The sequence below is a fragment of the Lathamus discolor genome, chromosome 6 (genome assembly GCF_037157495.1).
Source record: "Lathamus discolor isolate bLatDis1 chromosome 6, bLatDis1.hap1, whole genome shotgun sequence".
NCBI classification, from domain to species: Eukaryota; Metazoa; Chordata; class Aves; order Psittaciformes; family Psittacidae; genus Lathamus; species Lathamus discolor.
In genome coordinates, this window is record NC_088889.1 from 56,480,005 (window position 1) to 56,497,437 (window position 17,433).

Genomic DNA, 17,433 nt, shown 5'->3' on the forward strand with positions numbered 1-17,433 from the left:
AAAAGGATAGCAAGAAAGAGAGGAAAACTTCTTTTTAAATGCAGAGAAAGGTAGTAGGACCCAGTCTATGCTTATGCTGAAGATGAGGTCAAAAATAGGTCTTAAGTGGGACATAAGTGGCTAATATGTTCTGTGAGTGAAACCACTACTTTTGAAACTTCCATTCAAGACTGGTTGTTAAGGTATAAAAGCATTTTCTAAACTGTCATTGTTGCATTGAGCTGAAAAGTATTTTAATGGATATCTTATGTGGGAAACTTGAAACAAGCTTTTCATGATAAAAACAAAACAACGTTTATAAAATCATTCCACTTTAAATGAAAAACTAGAGAATGGATTTTTGCCAGTAGTATTAGCTATAGATGACTAGCAGATTTGTCTTTGTATATTGCAGCAGTAAAACCACATAATTTTTTCAGCCCGTAGGTATTCATTTTGCATTTAAGATGGTTTCAGGTGTAAGGGTTCCCAGATTCTGCACGAAAAAAATGCATAGCCTTCAGTTACCTTTTAAAGTACTCCCTTTCTTGCATTATTTTGATTCATATTTCCTGCATGAAGACTTACTCCTTCCAAGAGATGTAAATCTCTCCCAGTTTCCAGGAAGTACCCATTTGCCTGTGTTTGCATGTTGGAGCAAATTGAACCCTTATCCTATTGTTTTTTGTTCGTTTTGATGAATTTATAGTGTTCATGAATTCAATTTGGGCTGCTTTGTCCACAAGTACAAACTTTAAAAACATAAAGTATAAGCAATTTAGCTCTTGTTGCATTAAAAAAAAAAAAAAAAAGAGTAACATGGCAATTTCACTTTTAGGTAGTTGTTTCTTTGCCTCCAGCTAAGACATTGTTAATGCAAGGTTTTATCCTTAACAATGCAAGGGACGGTGTTCTTGACTTTGTATTGGTTTATTCCTAAACAAGAATAATAATTCTTCAAACCAGAAGGCCTTCAACCTACCTTACCTCAAAGGGAAAAAGGAGTAATCAATAAGAAGGACAAAGCCTCTTTTTTCAGATTGGAAAGAAGTTTTTTGTTTAATTTTTATTCTCTGGTTCAGTGTAAACATATGAGAACTACATAATTTAGCCCTGATTCAGTAAAGGGCATTAGTCCATTCTTAATATTAAGTGCATAAGTATTCCCCTGGAGTTAAGTAATGACTGTCTATGTCCTTGAGGCCTCTGTTAGACTGGGGTGAAAGTAGTCAGCACCTTACAAGATTTAGGCCTAAAATTTGCAGAATGCAAATGCAGCATTTGCAATTTACTTGTTTTATTTTGGTTTTGTTTTGGGGTGGTTTTTTTACTGTTGAAAGAAGATTAAAGACAGGAACTAGTTGAGTGGTACATCTATATTGTCACAGGCAGTATGTACATCGTACCTGATATTGTAATCATGGAAACAGTAATCTTGCCTTTCTGACATAAATAGTAAGCAGCACATTTTCCTGAGGGTGAAATAATCAGAGAAAAACATGGCAGTGATGGGGGTACAAGAGGCAAAACACTGCATAATGATGTTATTATCATTGTTCCATTGTCACCCATCCTTAATCCTTAGTGATATGTTTCTTTTCTCTCTGAATATAACAAAAAAGACCTGAGCATAAACAGCAATATAGAACAGCAATCATAAAATGCAACCTTGAAAAGTATACTTAAAATGCTACCAAAAGAGAAAATCAGCTTGGTAAATACAGAAAAAGCCTACTTAATCTTTATATGCATGGTATGCAATTATATATTTACATCCAGCACAAGGTAAGGCATATACTTGAAAACAGTAGCATTTGGTGGGATTTTGTTAACAGCCTTGATTGCATTTCTAATTCTAAATATGAATATGAACATTTATGCCCAAGTCTCTTTTGCATCACCAATTTAAACTACTTCAGGTGTCTTCCTGAAAGTGGGATGGAACAGCCCTGTCTAGAGGCCTGCATTGCTTATAGAGATAAAAAAAAAAGGGTAGGTACCTTCAGTGACTCATTCAGAGTATCTGGGTTAGATGTCTGTACTTTCAAAGCCCTGGAGGATTTACCCTAATGGAGTTACTGGAATCTATACTTACAGTACACAGCACTATTCATGTTTAAAAAGTGCTGTAATAAAATGCACCAAACTCAGATTCATATTTTCCCTGACGTTTAGCTCTTTAATTGCAAAAATACTTGCAAATAGAATATTTGAAATATTTGCTTTTAAACCTTTATAACTACTACCCACATGTAGAAAAGTGCATTTATTACTATTTGTTGATTATTGCTTCATGTAGTTCATTTTTATCACAGCTTTTTCCAGTATTGTTTGATCATGTCACAAAATCTGCCATGTGCCTATCATAAGGCAGAGTTGAAATGATAGCAGTATCTATGAGAATATAATTTTTTTTTTCTCTTAGCTTTTATAAGTTTTAAATTAAACATGTATATATGTCTGTTTGCATGCACTTATATTTTCCATATTGTTTATATAAGAACATAATATTGCTTCTCAAGATGTTTGACCAGTGGCATGTGTGTACATCTTTGTGTGTGTTTGGGATTTTTTTTAAGTAAGTTCTCTCTTTTCCCAACTTTCTGTGGAGGGCAGCTGAATTTGCTTTGTGCTGTTGAGGTTTGCAGAACACCACACTAAAATTGAAATTGGTGACTTCTTTTCTGCCTTTTTTTTTCCATTCCAAAAAAAAAAATTGTTGTGCTGAACCTAGAATAGTTTTGCTGGTTGTTATACTGCTGTGGCTTCTTGCTAAAGCTGTGTTTTCAGCCTGGAATATATTACTAGATGATTAAGAGAAAAGGAGATTCACAGTTTTGAGGCTAGTAACCAGATCTCTGATCTTCTAAATTCTGTTCTGACCCTAATGCATGACAATACTCTTAATGAAATTTAGTCTCAAACAGGAAAGTTCGGGGTAGCATGCAGATACACGTACAGAATAATGGCACTGTATGAAATTGGTAAAAGTATTTTTGTACATTTTTATTGCATTTCAATGTCCCCATTTTTAAATGGTGACATTTTTATTTAGTGAAAATGAGGCTGTAACTGACAAGGTCCAACTGGCTGCTGAATTAAATGGAAATACAGCAAAATATATATTATTAGTCCTCCGTAGTATTTAGTCTGCTAGGAAAAAACCCCATTTGTTTGCAATGTCTCAATGCTTTTATTCTTGTAACTCAAATGTTAGAAATTTGAATGACCATTCTGAAGGTCCAGGAGTAGCTATTGAGTTTCTTCCATTAGTCAGTTTACAGTACATAAAAACAAAACAAACCAACAAACAGTCCAGCTATTTCCTAGTTGAAGTGTATGTAAATTGTAACTCATGTTTATTTTTGTCTCTCACAAAAATGCACATGTATGTAGTTAGTTAAAAGAAAATGCATTTTAAAATGGTTGTATTTAAAGGTAAGTGGTTGTAAATACATTTGATCTATGCCATTTACCAGTTCTAGTGAGCAATACCTAGTGTTATGAAAGAAAATTAACTTCTCTTCCTAGAAGGCTCCCATTTAATCATCTGTGGTTGTTGGTCAGGAGGGAAGGGAGCAGCAAAGAGAACAATGGAATTTCTCTTTGACCCCAACAGTTGAACAGCTTACACTCTGGAACATGAGATTTGATTATCTTAGCATGTGTAACTACAGATGTTGTTAACGGTCATAAAATTATCCAGCTCTTTTAAAAGCAAGTGACAGCCCAAGCTTTGGACTCTTTCTGACCTCTAGTGAATCCTACAGCCATATTATGCACAGTGTAAAGTAGTAACTCCTTTTGTTTGCTTTTCATTTACCAGCTGTTAATTTAATTGATTATCCCTTTGTTTTTCAAGGACTGATGACTTCTCATCAGTCTAAGGTGGAATTCCACACACAGTGGAATTCCAATCACCATATGATTTTTTTAATTTTCTTTAATCTTTACCTTTTAAGTGATGTGTAATTTTACTGTAGATTGCTGGATGAATTTGCTGCTGAAACAAAGAGTTAATAAGAAAGTTCTCAGATACTGCCATGCATCATGCCTTTGTGCATGAATAAAAAGTTGGAAACCGCATGAAAGCAGTAGTTGGGTTACCACACAACTGGATATGCTTAAGTCTGAACGCTTCATAACTCTAACTACTGGGGAGTTGCAAACTTATAAATAACCTTGCAATTGGTTAAAACCATATTAAAACCATATGAACAAAGACATAAAGCATTTGGTTAAAGGGGCTCAGTAAGTGCAGTAATCCTGTTGAAAGTAATCTAACCAGGGCAGATCCATAGTTTAGGAGTGCCCGTAAGTGTGGCAATAGTTATGGGTATGTATCCTACTTAGGTGCAAACATTTGCTATCTGTTCTTTTTTAGTGTTTACTTTTTTTTTTTTTTTTAAATCATACACTTATTTTCAAAGTCAAGTTTCAATTTGCAGAAGTATATTAGCTTTTTAGTACATGCTGAATGTTCCAAATAATCAGGGAATTAATCTAAATCCTTCTTATTTGAGTTCAGAGATCAAGATGGGTACTGCTCACACTAAACAGAGGTTCTAAGAATTTTAATCCTTAAAATCAGACTTCCAAAATAATTACCTAAAAAGAGTGTTTACAATTAGGCTGTCTGGGTTTACAGTTATTTATTTGATGAAATTTTTGCCTTTCATGCTCCAGTTTCAAACCTTTTTCTAGACACTTTAAATTTTGATGAATTTGCAATTCTCAATTTTGACAGAAAACAATAAAGTCCCATATCATGACAATCACTATGTCATTCTATTACTGAGCCACTTGGGAGTATTTTCTGCTTATGATGGTCTTACATATGTTCCATTGTCACATGGAAGCCAGCTGAGGTCTGCCAATCAGGCAAAGAAATTTAGAGTAAATTCCCTGTTATCTGCGTTTAACCTCTTACTTTCCACTTATGTTTAAAGATTAATATATTTAAAAGGGGACCTAACGGCTTCTCTCTCCCCACATCTTTTCAAGCAAGTTCTTTGCTTTGTGACACTGTAATGTAAGACAAATGTGTAGTCTGTGGCAGGGATACTAGTCCATGCTGTATGTTCAGCATACACACTAAGATAGTACTAGAACAGTTTATTTACAACATAGGGGCCTTCAAAAACTGAAACCAGCAGTATACAGGGTGAAAATTCACTGTCCCTTTTCAGTTCCTGAGATCATTAAATTCAGGTATTTCACTTAAATAAAAAATAAAGCAAGGTCAGGTTGTGTCAGCGTTCATAGAACTCAGCATTTCCTTCATTTGTGCAACCTGTAAATCAGTGGCTAGAAAATATACGCTTTGTATCTTGTAGTATCTTACAATATTGGCATTCCTACAATAAGTTTGCCTACTTTGCTAATTCATTTCTCCAGTTTCTTGGAGCAACTCCTGCTGCTGTGATGTTGGGAAGAAGTTCTAGATATTCACCACAGTTCGGTAAAACCAAAGTCCTTCATTTTAATTGTAACAATAATGCCACTATTGTGTTTATCTACTTTACCATCCAAAGAATTCCAGAAGTTGCATGCCTGCACAGCAGTAGGATGATTGACATTGATGTAATAAGGTTAATGTTTAAACTTCCCACCCATAATAACTAAATATCCTGAGATAAGGCTGAAAGTCAATTTGTAATTATCCCTTGTGTGCCAAGATGTTGCAAAAGATTCTAAGTGGAGGGTAATTTAACTTTTCAGTCCTAGCCATTTAAAAGTAGTGAGAAGTGAAAAGGTTGGGGTGTTTGTATCTTGACTTCCCAGGGGAAAATGAAAAAAAAGAAGTTTTGTGATTCGTCTGGGTTCAAACTGGGAGTAATTTTCTGTGTTCTACTGAAAATGTCCTTTTTATGTTTTGGATATACTAAGTTGCTTTCCTGTTGTTTACTGCCCATGGTACATGAAGAGAATAGATCATGATTAGCAAATAAGCTACTAGAACATTTAGTATTGAATAATTCAATTGAAATCCATTTATATGTGAAGACAACATGCAGTAATTATTTGTAGTCATTCTAACTAAAGAACTGTCCTCAGAAGAAATAATATCCCTTCTGTAATATGTTCTGTGGCTTCTGTGAATGACCCGTATTAATTCGGTTTCTAGAAACTGCCTCTTTAAATTGATGTTGGTAACTGCTTCCATGCTAGACTACTGAAATAAAGGGTATTACATCATTATCCAAACACGTCTACTTAAATAAAAAGTATTTGTTTGCAAAAAATATATATATTTTCAATCTTTCACACAACGATCAGCATTCATGACATTTTCCATTTCAGACTAAGCATATATTTCAGAAGTGGAAAAAGAAAGCATGTTGAAATAATTTGAGGCATGGGTATAGTCGGATCAGTCTTGGTAATCCAGAAGGGAGGGGTGCCCAGTGTATTATTACATTTCGTATATTATTTTTCAAGAGATGGATGCGATCAGTCATCTTCTCGCGTATGGTTTGAAAAAAAATTGTCTTGCTGGCAAGTAAACTGTTATTTAAGTACACAATCCACATTACTACAGAAACAGTTTTGCCAAACTTGTCCAAGTATTCTCACATCCTTAAAGATGGTATAAATATCATTTATAGCAAGCCGTTTACTTCTGACTATATGGAATGCCTTCCTGCTCCCCTGATCTAAGTGTCCCAGTTTGCATTATGGCCTTTATTGCTTCTGTTTGATGGAGTGATCAGTAAAAATTTAATGACACTATAAAATAATAAAAATGCCATTAATTTACCACGGATCTTGGATGCAGTGGTTGTAAAGTTACATTAATAAACAGAATATTTTTTACAACAAAAAGCATTGTTACGTGGGAACATATAAATAACACACATAAATTTAAGAGCAATTTTACTGTTAGCACACACATTATAATGGAATAGCCAATAAGTGTATAAAACATAGTATATAAAATTTTATGAAAATATACTATGCACATCAAAAATTCAGCTTTTATCTAACTGCAGAGAAAAGCCATTATTGTGTGCTTACTGTTTCATTGCTGTTCTTTCACAAGATCACAATTTTATATTTGTTTCTAGTCATTTGAAGTTTGAAGCCTTTTCAGAAGTAGATGTTACAGCTTCCTTTTCCTTTACTCCTTGCTTCACTAAATCATTCTTTTACCTTCCACATGTGAAGAAAGAATCGATACTTTCTGCCAGAACGTGACGGAAAAGTTGCTAATTTAATGCAAAGCTAAAAATAATGCCAAAGGGGTTGAAAGGCTTGCTTGGCGACTCTGGAAAATAAGGGATAACTATCTAGCAGTCTATCTGTCATCACTGGGTCTGCTCCATCACTGACTGTGATAATATGTGAATATGATGGATGCCACAGCCTTGTGGCTCATAACATTTAACATTCATCAGCTCTCACTAACGGGGGCTTTATAATTTAAATATCTTTATTTAATATGCAACATCTACCTCATACATCATAATTTCAAAGCACTTAGAGAACCAACAGTCCTGCAAGACAGTTGAGCAGACTTTAATTTTTTCAATAACTTTTACGTTTTCTGCATGTTTGTGACTGACAATGCATAAATAAGTGCCTAATCATATCACAGAATGGAAAATTGAGATTTGGCTGCTAAGAAGAATCTTTTTGCTCTTCTTTTTCTCATTTTAAAGAAGTGATTACTTTTACTGTGTGTTCAGCATATGAAAAGTACAAAGGATCTGAATTGTGCTGGAAAGGGCTTTCAGTTTTCTAGCACAAACTCCAATTGACTGTGTTGATCTAGTCATGAGAAAGGGTTGTCAGTGTCATGTCCTAAACCTTTTTTCTGACATTTAAATGGGAAAACTTAATGTAAATATACAGGATAAGCTTTGTAGCCAGAACAAAACAAAAAAAAAAAAAATCAGTTCAAAATAGAAGTCTAAAATGTTCTTTCACTATTAATAAAAAAAAAAAAGAGAGAGAAAAAAAGAAAAAAAAGAAAATACCTGCACTTTATTACAAACTCACTGACATTTTCTGATAATGTAGATTAGGGAGGTAGTAATATACCCAGCAGTCAATGTACATGTGTGCAAATATAATACACGTGTAGGGAGCATAGTTGTTATTACAGACATGTACAGCCATTTATTTTTAATGAAGGTAGATCTTTTTTTGTTCATATAGAAATATTATGTACAGAGTCAATTTTGCTCTCAGTCCTTGCTCAGATTAGGAAAAAGGTATACCTTTAAAGGATTTCTAGTGCAAGTAACTATTCTCTTCAAGATGAATTCAAGATGGGCAGAAAGACAAATCCCATAAAGAAAGGACTGGAGCCTAGTGGGACGCGTTTCCTCTCTAATAATAAATTTCATATGAATTTGTTGTATTTCATGGAATTGTAAAGCCATCTACTAGATAAAAACATCATTAGTATTGAGAAGTATTTTTTATTTTTTACAGTTCTCTGAATTACTCTAAACACATTGGAAATACTGATTTTTTTTTTTTTTTACGATCACTACAAAGATTATTTGCAGTAAAAAAGCAAGCAAAGGAATGACTTTAAAAAGGCATTTCAAAGACTTAAATACAGCTAGCTTTGTTACTGCTTTTTATGAATTAGAAGGAAGAGGTTATTAAGTAACGCTAAATACATCATCTTTGTTTTACAAAATCAGGTATTTTTTATGGTATAAGTGCTATCATTTTACTGTTCTTGAACCTTATCATGTAATTTTCCCTTTTCTTCTTCCATATCAAAATATTGATATTCTTTCAGAAACTTTTTTTCTTCCATCTCTTTTTTTTAACAGAATGTTTTGATAAAATCAAAGAGAATGAATACCTAGAGATATATTCCAAATGTGCAGATTGATATGTAGCAAGGTCTGTTGATTTTTGTAGTAGAAAGGTATTTCTCCTTCTTCTGAAACACACTTAAAAGCTGTTCTTCCAAGAATACTGCAGGTACTGTATTAACATACTTAAGAAAAAACTTTCAGCACAAATATTTTGGAAGAGGCAATATATGTGCCAAAAGCTGGTTTTTTTAGTACTGTTCTTTGTTTTTATCTTTTGTTTTTATCTCTACTGCAAATCAGCCCTTTGTAATGGAATGCAGAATTCTTGACAAACTTACTTTTTATTCTGTCTAGCAGTATAACAGATCCCATCCTGATGATTCGGGTGTATTGTTACATCACAACATCTTTCAATGAAATATTGTGTCTCTAGTATTGCAGTGCTTTTCTGCAGTCATATTCCATTTGTAACTCTTTCTTTTCTTGTGAATTCCTTTGTGTATGTAAGCTCTGTCACCAATCACGGATTTTACAGAAGAAAATAATAAGTTAATCAAATATAAAATGCAGAGTTATTTTGTTCAACAACTGGAAAGTTCTGAGGAATTTTTAGAAATGCAATTAGTAACTGAAATCCGTCAGCTGCATATTGTGGAAAATCCAGTGTCAGATTTTCTAGTCTTCCTCTGCAAATTAAACAGAAAATAATTAAAAAAAAAACCATGGCTGATGGAATCAAAAGGTTGACGAATCGAAAGAATTCCTCAGTTGTTGGCCTGGCGAAGTTTTATTACTGAAAGATAATGATACTAGGGCAGTAACCACATTGGAAAGAAGTAGTATTTGGAGGTGGAACAAAAGTGGAGTCAAAGCCATCAAGTATGGGGGGGTTTATTCCTTAAGAATATTTCCAAGTTTCTAACCATCTTGCAGGAAAGAAACTCCTACTGTTTTCTTCTTATGTCTAGTATGCACAGCACAAAAGTAGGTCATTGAACAATAGACTGAACAGCAGTCAGCACTCTACTTCTGCATAATGCATTAAGTATAACATGGAGAAACTGTTCGTAGAGCTGAAAGCTGGTATTTCATGTCTGCAAATTCAAGCTGACATGACATTTAATATTGTTTCATAGTAATGAACAACAAGGTTTCATTCTTTCACAAGTATAACATAATGCCAAGTTTAGTCTGAAGAGGTAACAACAAGGCAAGAGGGAAAACATGCTATGTTCCTTCAAATGAGAACACTAAATTAATGATAACCATTGAACACTTTGCTACTGATACACAGTACTACAGAGACTACTATTGTGAGACAATATTACAGTGGCATTTATAGTTCACTTGTCCAATAGTTGACTGAGGAACTGGGCTAACACTTAAAATACCTTTCAGTTTTCACTTTCTAGTTCCAGGTTTCTTATGGAGGTCTCCAGCTCTCAAAAGCTTTCTGTTTTAGTAGGACAGTACATTCTTCCACCTATCCCCCCCTTTTTTTTCTTTCTCCTTTTTTTTTTTTTTTAATCTCCTCGGGTTCTCTTTCTACTGAGGTACAATTTAAATTCCTAGACAAAATAATAATATCAGTTCTGTCATCTATTATTCCTTCTTTCAAACACTTGTCTTTGAAAATCTCTAGTATAAAATTCAGACTTGTGTTTTCTCAGAGGTATGAATACAAACTTGAATCTCATATCAGGGGAAAAGTGCTTTTTCCAGTAAATTAGCAGTATATTTTAATACAAACTTCTTTCGACTTCTGAATTTTCATGTCTCCAAATGTTGATTGTCTTTTCCAGTTTAACTTAGAAAACAAGTGGAAAGGCAAAGTGAGCAGCGTCGATCAGCACTGTTGGCTGCCAAGAGTGTTTTGTATTTGCATGTACAATTGCTTATGCATTATGGCAATGCAGATCAAAATAATCTCAAAGTTTCTGTATATGTTTCACATTTAAAACTGATTTTCATAAATGCAAACATTCAGAATCTGTAAAAATTTGTCCCTGAGTTGAAATTCTAATTAAATGCATTCATTATTTGTTCAGATTTTAAAAAATAAGGCATGTATCAGTGAATACACATATGCACAGGCATAAAATAACTATCCTATATGAAGCATTAAGACTACTTCTGTTCTTTTCCAGGAAAGAACAAGATTTGAAAATTTAGGCCCACAGATAACAGGGAAACCAAATGAAGACGGAAAACTGGGGGCTGGTGTCATCGATCTCACAAGGCCAGAAGATGCAGAAGGTGAGTCACAATTTCGACTGTGGGTTTTCAAACATTGCATCACAGAATGGTACGGCTGAAATGCTGCCAGTGTCATAAGTCCTGTCTAGCTTACATCTCAGGGTAACACTTGAATGATTTCTGTGTGGTTTTGTGAGACTGTAAGAAGTCCACAGTAAAGGACAGATACACGGGGCCTACAAGGATCCTGGGGAGGGACTTTTCATTAGGGACTGTAGTGATAGGACAAGGGGTAATGGGTTCAAACTGAAATGGGAAGTTTAGGTTAGATATAAGGAAGAAGTTCTTTACTATGAGGGTGGTGAGGCACTGGAATGGGTTGCCCATGGAACCTGTGAAAGCTCCATCCCTGGCAGTGTTCATGGCCAGGTTGGATGGAGTCTTGTGTGACATGGTTTAGTGCGAGGTGTCCCTGCCTATGGCAGGGGGGGTTGGAACTAGGTGATCTTAAGGTCCTTTCCAACCCTAACTGTTCTATGATTCTATGATTCTATGAAAAGGACTGTATAGTCCCCTAAGCGGTTCTGCAACACAAGTATTTTTTCCCCCAGCAGATGTTATTTAAGTGATTATATTATTAATGAAAGTATAGGAAACATGGAGAAAATTCAGTAAGACAATATCCATTTTTTCACCAGTTTTTAAGGCTTTAACGGTTTTGAAGAAAGTTAGAGCTCTTTAAGAAGTCTGCCTGTCAATGCTCTCACAAACTATTCAAGATATAGCAAGCAGAATTTTATTGACAGGCAGCTGTCAAATGATAATGGAAAAATATTTCACATTTTCTATATGAAAATGTCTTTTTCATTATATAAACCTTCAGTGAATTTTCAGTCATTTTAGTGAAAGATCTATACATCAGGCATACAGTTTCAGGCCAGAGGTGGAAATCAATGTTTATCGAGACTGAGTTTAGTCTCTAGCAAGGTTACCATGCACGGTCTGGAAGTGAGTGCCACTGATATCCTCTCTACCCTATGATACATTAAAAGTGAACATGAAAATAAATAGGAACCTTACCAGTCAGGGTAGTGAGATTAATATACTATTTAGATAGAATATTATGCAACATTTTGCCCCCTCAATTTACTTCTGTTTGAGAATCATTTTGCTCTTTTTAAACCTTACAGGTTCTAGTTATGCCATTGTTCTTGAGAAAAGGTTAAAATGTATCTAAATTTTTCCATTAATATCCAAATGTCTGACAGCTTCAAAATTTGCTTTTTTTCCCTTGGATCAATAGAATAGGACCAATAAACTTGTGACTGTTGACAAACAGGATTATTTTCAAATTATTCTTGAAATATCAACAGAAGTTTTCTGATTAAAAGGCATTATTATTTTCTGTATAGAGAAATATTCTTATGAGCACATTTTCTGTTCTCTCTGTGACCCAGAATTAAATAGTCCAGGTAATGTCTCACAAATTGTCCCTTCATTTTGAAGTCTGACAATAGCAGTACATGTAAATGTTATATTTTCTTTACTGTAGAGATAGTACATGATATGCCTGTGATAAAACATCTTAGAGCCCTGATTCTCCTTGCTTGCCAACCAATGTACATATATTATCTTTAATCAGTCTCTAGGCAAACAAAAAAGCTGAATTTAAAAGTAATTTGGGCAAGGACTTATATACAGTGGAGAAGCTGCAAGTTCTGATCCAAGATCCAATACAGATCCTGTATTGACTCATCCATACAGAATAGTTAGCTCTCAATTCAGCAAAATATTTCTACTTACTGGCTTAATATCATGATTAGCTTATGACATAGAACTGACAGGAGCACAGGCTGACATGTTTTTTTGCCCTTTTTATTTTTTATTTTATTTTGACATAGTCAAAATTTCAGGTCTTCATAACAGTAAGATGATGACTGAAGCTCATCAGCCATTTGTTACAAATAATACTCAGAAGGAAGCTATCACCTTAATACAGCATTTCTGATTTTCCATATCTATTTTTTTCAATAGTCCTTTATAAAACTAATAATTTCCAGATTCCCTTATTGTATGTGACTGGGCACTCTGGTATTGTCTTAAACAGAAAAGCAATGAACTGAATGTAGGTAAAAAAATAACTTTCAGACAGGTGTTTTGTAATGACTTTTTTTTCCTAGAAAAAAGGACTTGGGAGACACATGGACTTTCCAAATTACTTGTTGACTAATCAGTTATTTATAAACTACTTTGTAAAGGAATTTCCCTCCTGTGCCAACTTCTCATATTTCAATGTGTTGAAGGATATTTGTTTCCCCAGTTGGGATGAAAAGTTGCAATAGAATACTTACATATACACAGTTACTGATTCATTTGACATCAAGTCCCTGATGAATTTCTTAGTTTAGTTCATTTCCTTCAATTCATCCTTTCTCTTTCTAGTGTTCTTAATTTAATATCTTGATACACTTTGTAGTACTGACATTCCCCATGTTACTGGATAGTGCAGAACGAAGCTTTGACATATGTAACCCAAGCTACAGTGATGTGTGCCATTTTAAGGACAGTGCACATGTCTTTCTAGAGCTAGTAAGGGCAGTTTGAGGTATGGTGTGTTGCCACATGGGAAATCTGAGTTCATGAATGGATTCAGATTTCCAGACTTTGTTTAGCAGCCAAGAGATGTCTTTGGAGAAGAGGTGCTGGATGAATACCTCTGCTGATCTGAAAAAAAAAAAAATGTTGGTGAGAGTTCAAAACCGAGCTGCTTATTTGTCCTTCTAGTTGTAGACAAGGTGAATTTAGATATTGGCTAGATAAAAAGCAAAAAAGACATTCAGAGTATCACTCAAGTTTTGCCCCTTATCTTTGGCAAACTATCTAAGAGATAACACTTCTACCATGGCATCATTTAGAGTGGAAGTCCAGTGAAAACAGTGCTGCTGAAATATCAGCACTTAAACTGTGTGCTACAGACTCTGTTAATCTTCAAGAATATTAATGCTTCTGTCATGAAACTATTGCAGATCTTTCTAGGTTTGCCATGTCACAAAGGTTTTTTTATATGTGTTGCTATTATTTTGTGCTTGCATACATGTCTGTTTCAACACTGGATTATTTAGAAACTTGTCAACTTATTCTGTAGAAACACAGAATCATTTACATTGGAAAAGACCCTTAAGATCATCAAGTTCAACCATTAACCTAACACTGTCAAGTGCACCCTAAAGCCTAAGTTCCACATCTACACATCTTTTAAACACCTCAAGGGATGGTGACTCAAACACTTCCCTGGGCAGCCTGTTCCAGTGCTCAGTAACCCTTTCGGTGAAGAATTTTTCCTAATATCCAATCTAGACCTCTCGTGGAGCAACTTGAAGGCCATCTCCTTTTGTCCTTTTGCTTGTACTTGGTAGAAGAGACTGACCCCTACCTTACTACAACCTCCTTTCAGGTAGATGTAGTGCATGATAAGGTCTCCTCTGAACCTCCTTTTCTCCAGGCTACACAACCCTTATTTCTTCAGCCACTCCCCATAGGACGGATTCTCTAAACCCTTCACCAGCTTTGTTGCTCTTCTGTGTCCTCCTCTTAGAGAGCCTTGTTGCATTTAATGTGTTGCCAAGGTCACAATCTCAGCTGAATGTCAAAGGTTCCTAATAGCCACAGTCATATTCTTCGAAGACCTAGTGTGTTTCACACCTTCCTGTTTTGTCATTGTTACCTTTAATTTTTATTTTTTTTCATTTCCATTTTATAGTCCATTTGAACGCAGGTTGCTATAGACATCTTTAAACATTATTTATGTGTTTTGTTGTTGTGCTTTTACACAAACACCATAGTCATGTAGAAAATAAAGATTACTGAAGGACTCCAAATTTAGTCCTGCTGCTGGCCATAAACTGGGAGGAAGTGCAGTTTTGGCTGCAACCTTCTCTCCCAGATGATCTACATCAAGGGCGCTATGGAAGTGCAGTTCCACTCCCTGCCTACCTGCACACCTGCATTCCCATAGGAAACTAAAGTGTGTAGAGACATAATACGTCTGTCTTATCCCAACAGGCAGCCGAGATAGACCAGATCTGCAAAGTGCTCCTCATTCCCATAGTTTTGACACATCCTTTAAGGTTCAAGTAATTCATTATAAGAAATATCAGTACATTTCTGTGTTTTATGGAATGTCTTTGTAATAGTGTCTAACAATGATTTCTCTCTACTTCCTATATTTTTTCTATAACATATGGCAGTGATCTGAGTTTGACAGGATCAGAGTAATGTTTTTCTTTCATTTTTGGAGCGCTTGTGAAGCTGGCTTATTGATCAGAAGCTGAAGCTACTTTTTGTGGGGTTTTTTTTAATTATGAATTATAAGTCTTGAAATTCTTTAAATTTAGCTCTGTGCAATTAAAAGACAAATATGAAAGGAGACTGAAGAATGACTTTTTAAAACTTAAGTTGTCCCTGCTCAGTGTGTGAAACTTTTTTTAAGATTAGGGGTACCTAGGTGTACTTTCATAGATGACCTAGCATACAAAGTTGTATTTAAAGCTTGTGTTACTGTCATCTGAATGGAGGCCTGAAAATTGTCAACAAGAGGTTTAGATTAAATATGACATAAACTGACATGTCTATTACTTTCTCTAGCCACCAACAGGACTAGGCTAGCGATATTAAAAATCATGGTCAGACTGTATTCTAAAACATCACCACTGACTGGGACACCACTGATGAATAATCCACAGCTATTAGACTTATATCATTACCTGGAAATCTAAGTTGTCATGCTAAAATACATGATACATTTGTAGCTAGCAAAATTCAAAACCATGATTTTGGTGCCTCATAAATGTTTTGTGACTGGTACGCAAAATTATAAACAGCCAATTATATAACTAAACAATGATTTATTTTTTTTTTTCCTCCAAACCACATGATTTTAAAGGAAACATCATTCTTTCTGTAGACGGCTTCATAATATTGAACATTTGAAATTATCGGTACTGAAATACAGCTAACTGGCATGGACACACCAAAACAGCTAGATTCAAAGCTAAAACCCTTATTTCAACATGACTGATCAGAGTGTGTAGAATAGACGTACGTAAGCCCTGTTTAAATGCCATGTGGGGAAACTTCAAATATTTAGGTCTCAGTTATCTGAGAATATTAGATGATCTGAATGTGTTTTTTTGGTTCGATTTTAAAAATTATATTCTTTTCACAAATGCTAACTTTTGGTGATAGTGCTTCTTCTGAATCATATAATGTGCTCTATGTTTATGAATCTTGTGCTTATATAATATGCTCTGTGTTTATGGATCCTTCTGGTTTTGTGGTTGTGGTCAAATGCTTTAGAAATTTGTAGGAAGTGTCTTAAGATTTTGTTCCATAGTTGACAGAAATCTGCAGACTAGACCTGACATTCCTGTTGATAATTACTGATTTTACCTTAGCTCAGGTTGCAGTGTGGTTTCCTTCAGCAGTCTCAGTCAGGGATTTAAATTCCATCAAGACCTGATCTTCATTCCTGCCAAAGAACTGGATCTGTTAAAATACAGTTTTCTTGATTGGATCCTGGGCTCAGGGCAAAAATATCTGAATGTTGTTGTTTTGCCACTGCCTCTCTATGTGATTCTGTAAAAGAGAAATAATTTCTCTGTGTCCTGTTTTCCCAAGTGAAAAATCAGATTCATTATAAAGCAAAATTATTTTCTTTAACGAAAATGGAAATGCCATATTAATACTGAACATTTAGTTCCATGCTCATTCGTGTTAATTTATTAGAATCAGGGGCTTGTGATTTAAACATTTGGCCTTACAGTTTACCATTTGAGCAACAAGCACTTTGCTTCTGAGCCCTGTTTTAATGTTTTCATTTGTTCTGTTTCTCATTTGCTAGTTTTCTTGATCCTGTAAACTTTGTGTTTAGCACTTGCTGATCCTTCCTTTGATACTCATCCACCAGTGTATGTGAAGCATGAATCATAGTTCTAAGGATAGGTAGTTGCCTGCTAGTTAAGATAAAAACAATTTTAAATAATGTGGTGGGATCTGTTTAACTACTTTCTCTCTGTCTATGTGTTTATTTACGCTTGTATTAGACTATTACTTTTCAAAGTCTCCCAAAGGATAACCTTTGCTATGAAACCTAAATGTAAAGTCAGTCATTAAGAGGTATCTTGGAGTCCTCATCACTGGATTGGTACCAGCACATCTTCTTAAATTCATTGGCTTAGTGTCTGTGTCCTTCTTAATGCCCATGTCTTCCCTTTCACTGCCTGCCTAACTCTCTAATTTTTAAGTTCCTTGGTTAAAGATTGTGTTTTTATATATACCAAGTCACTGTTGGAGATTATATAGTTTTAAACCTTATTTGTTTGATCATAGTATATTTGACCATGCTCCAGGCAGGCTGAATACAAGCCAGTTAGGAACTGCAAGCTGCATAATGATTGGTAATAGGCTGGTTCCAGTAGTA

The 17,433-nt window shown here is 34.8% G+C and overlaps 1 protein-coding gene across 6 annotated transcripts in view; it reads left to right on the forward strand.

Annotated features, from left to right (window-relative positions):
* Positions 1 to 17,433, forward strand: part of SOX6 (SRY-box transcription factor 6) — a 322,923-nt gene that overhangs the window by 275,371 nt on the left and 30,119 nt on the right. For all 6 annotated transcript variants that reach the window (XM_065682941.1, XM_065682940.1, XM_065682945.1 and 3 more), the window contains exon 12: positions 10,907 to 11,015. In XM_065682941.1, coding sequence (XP_065539013.1) covers positions 10,907 to 11,015 — 109 coding nt within the window. The remainder of the gene's footprint in view (positions 1 to 10,906; positions 11,016 to 17,433) is intronic.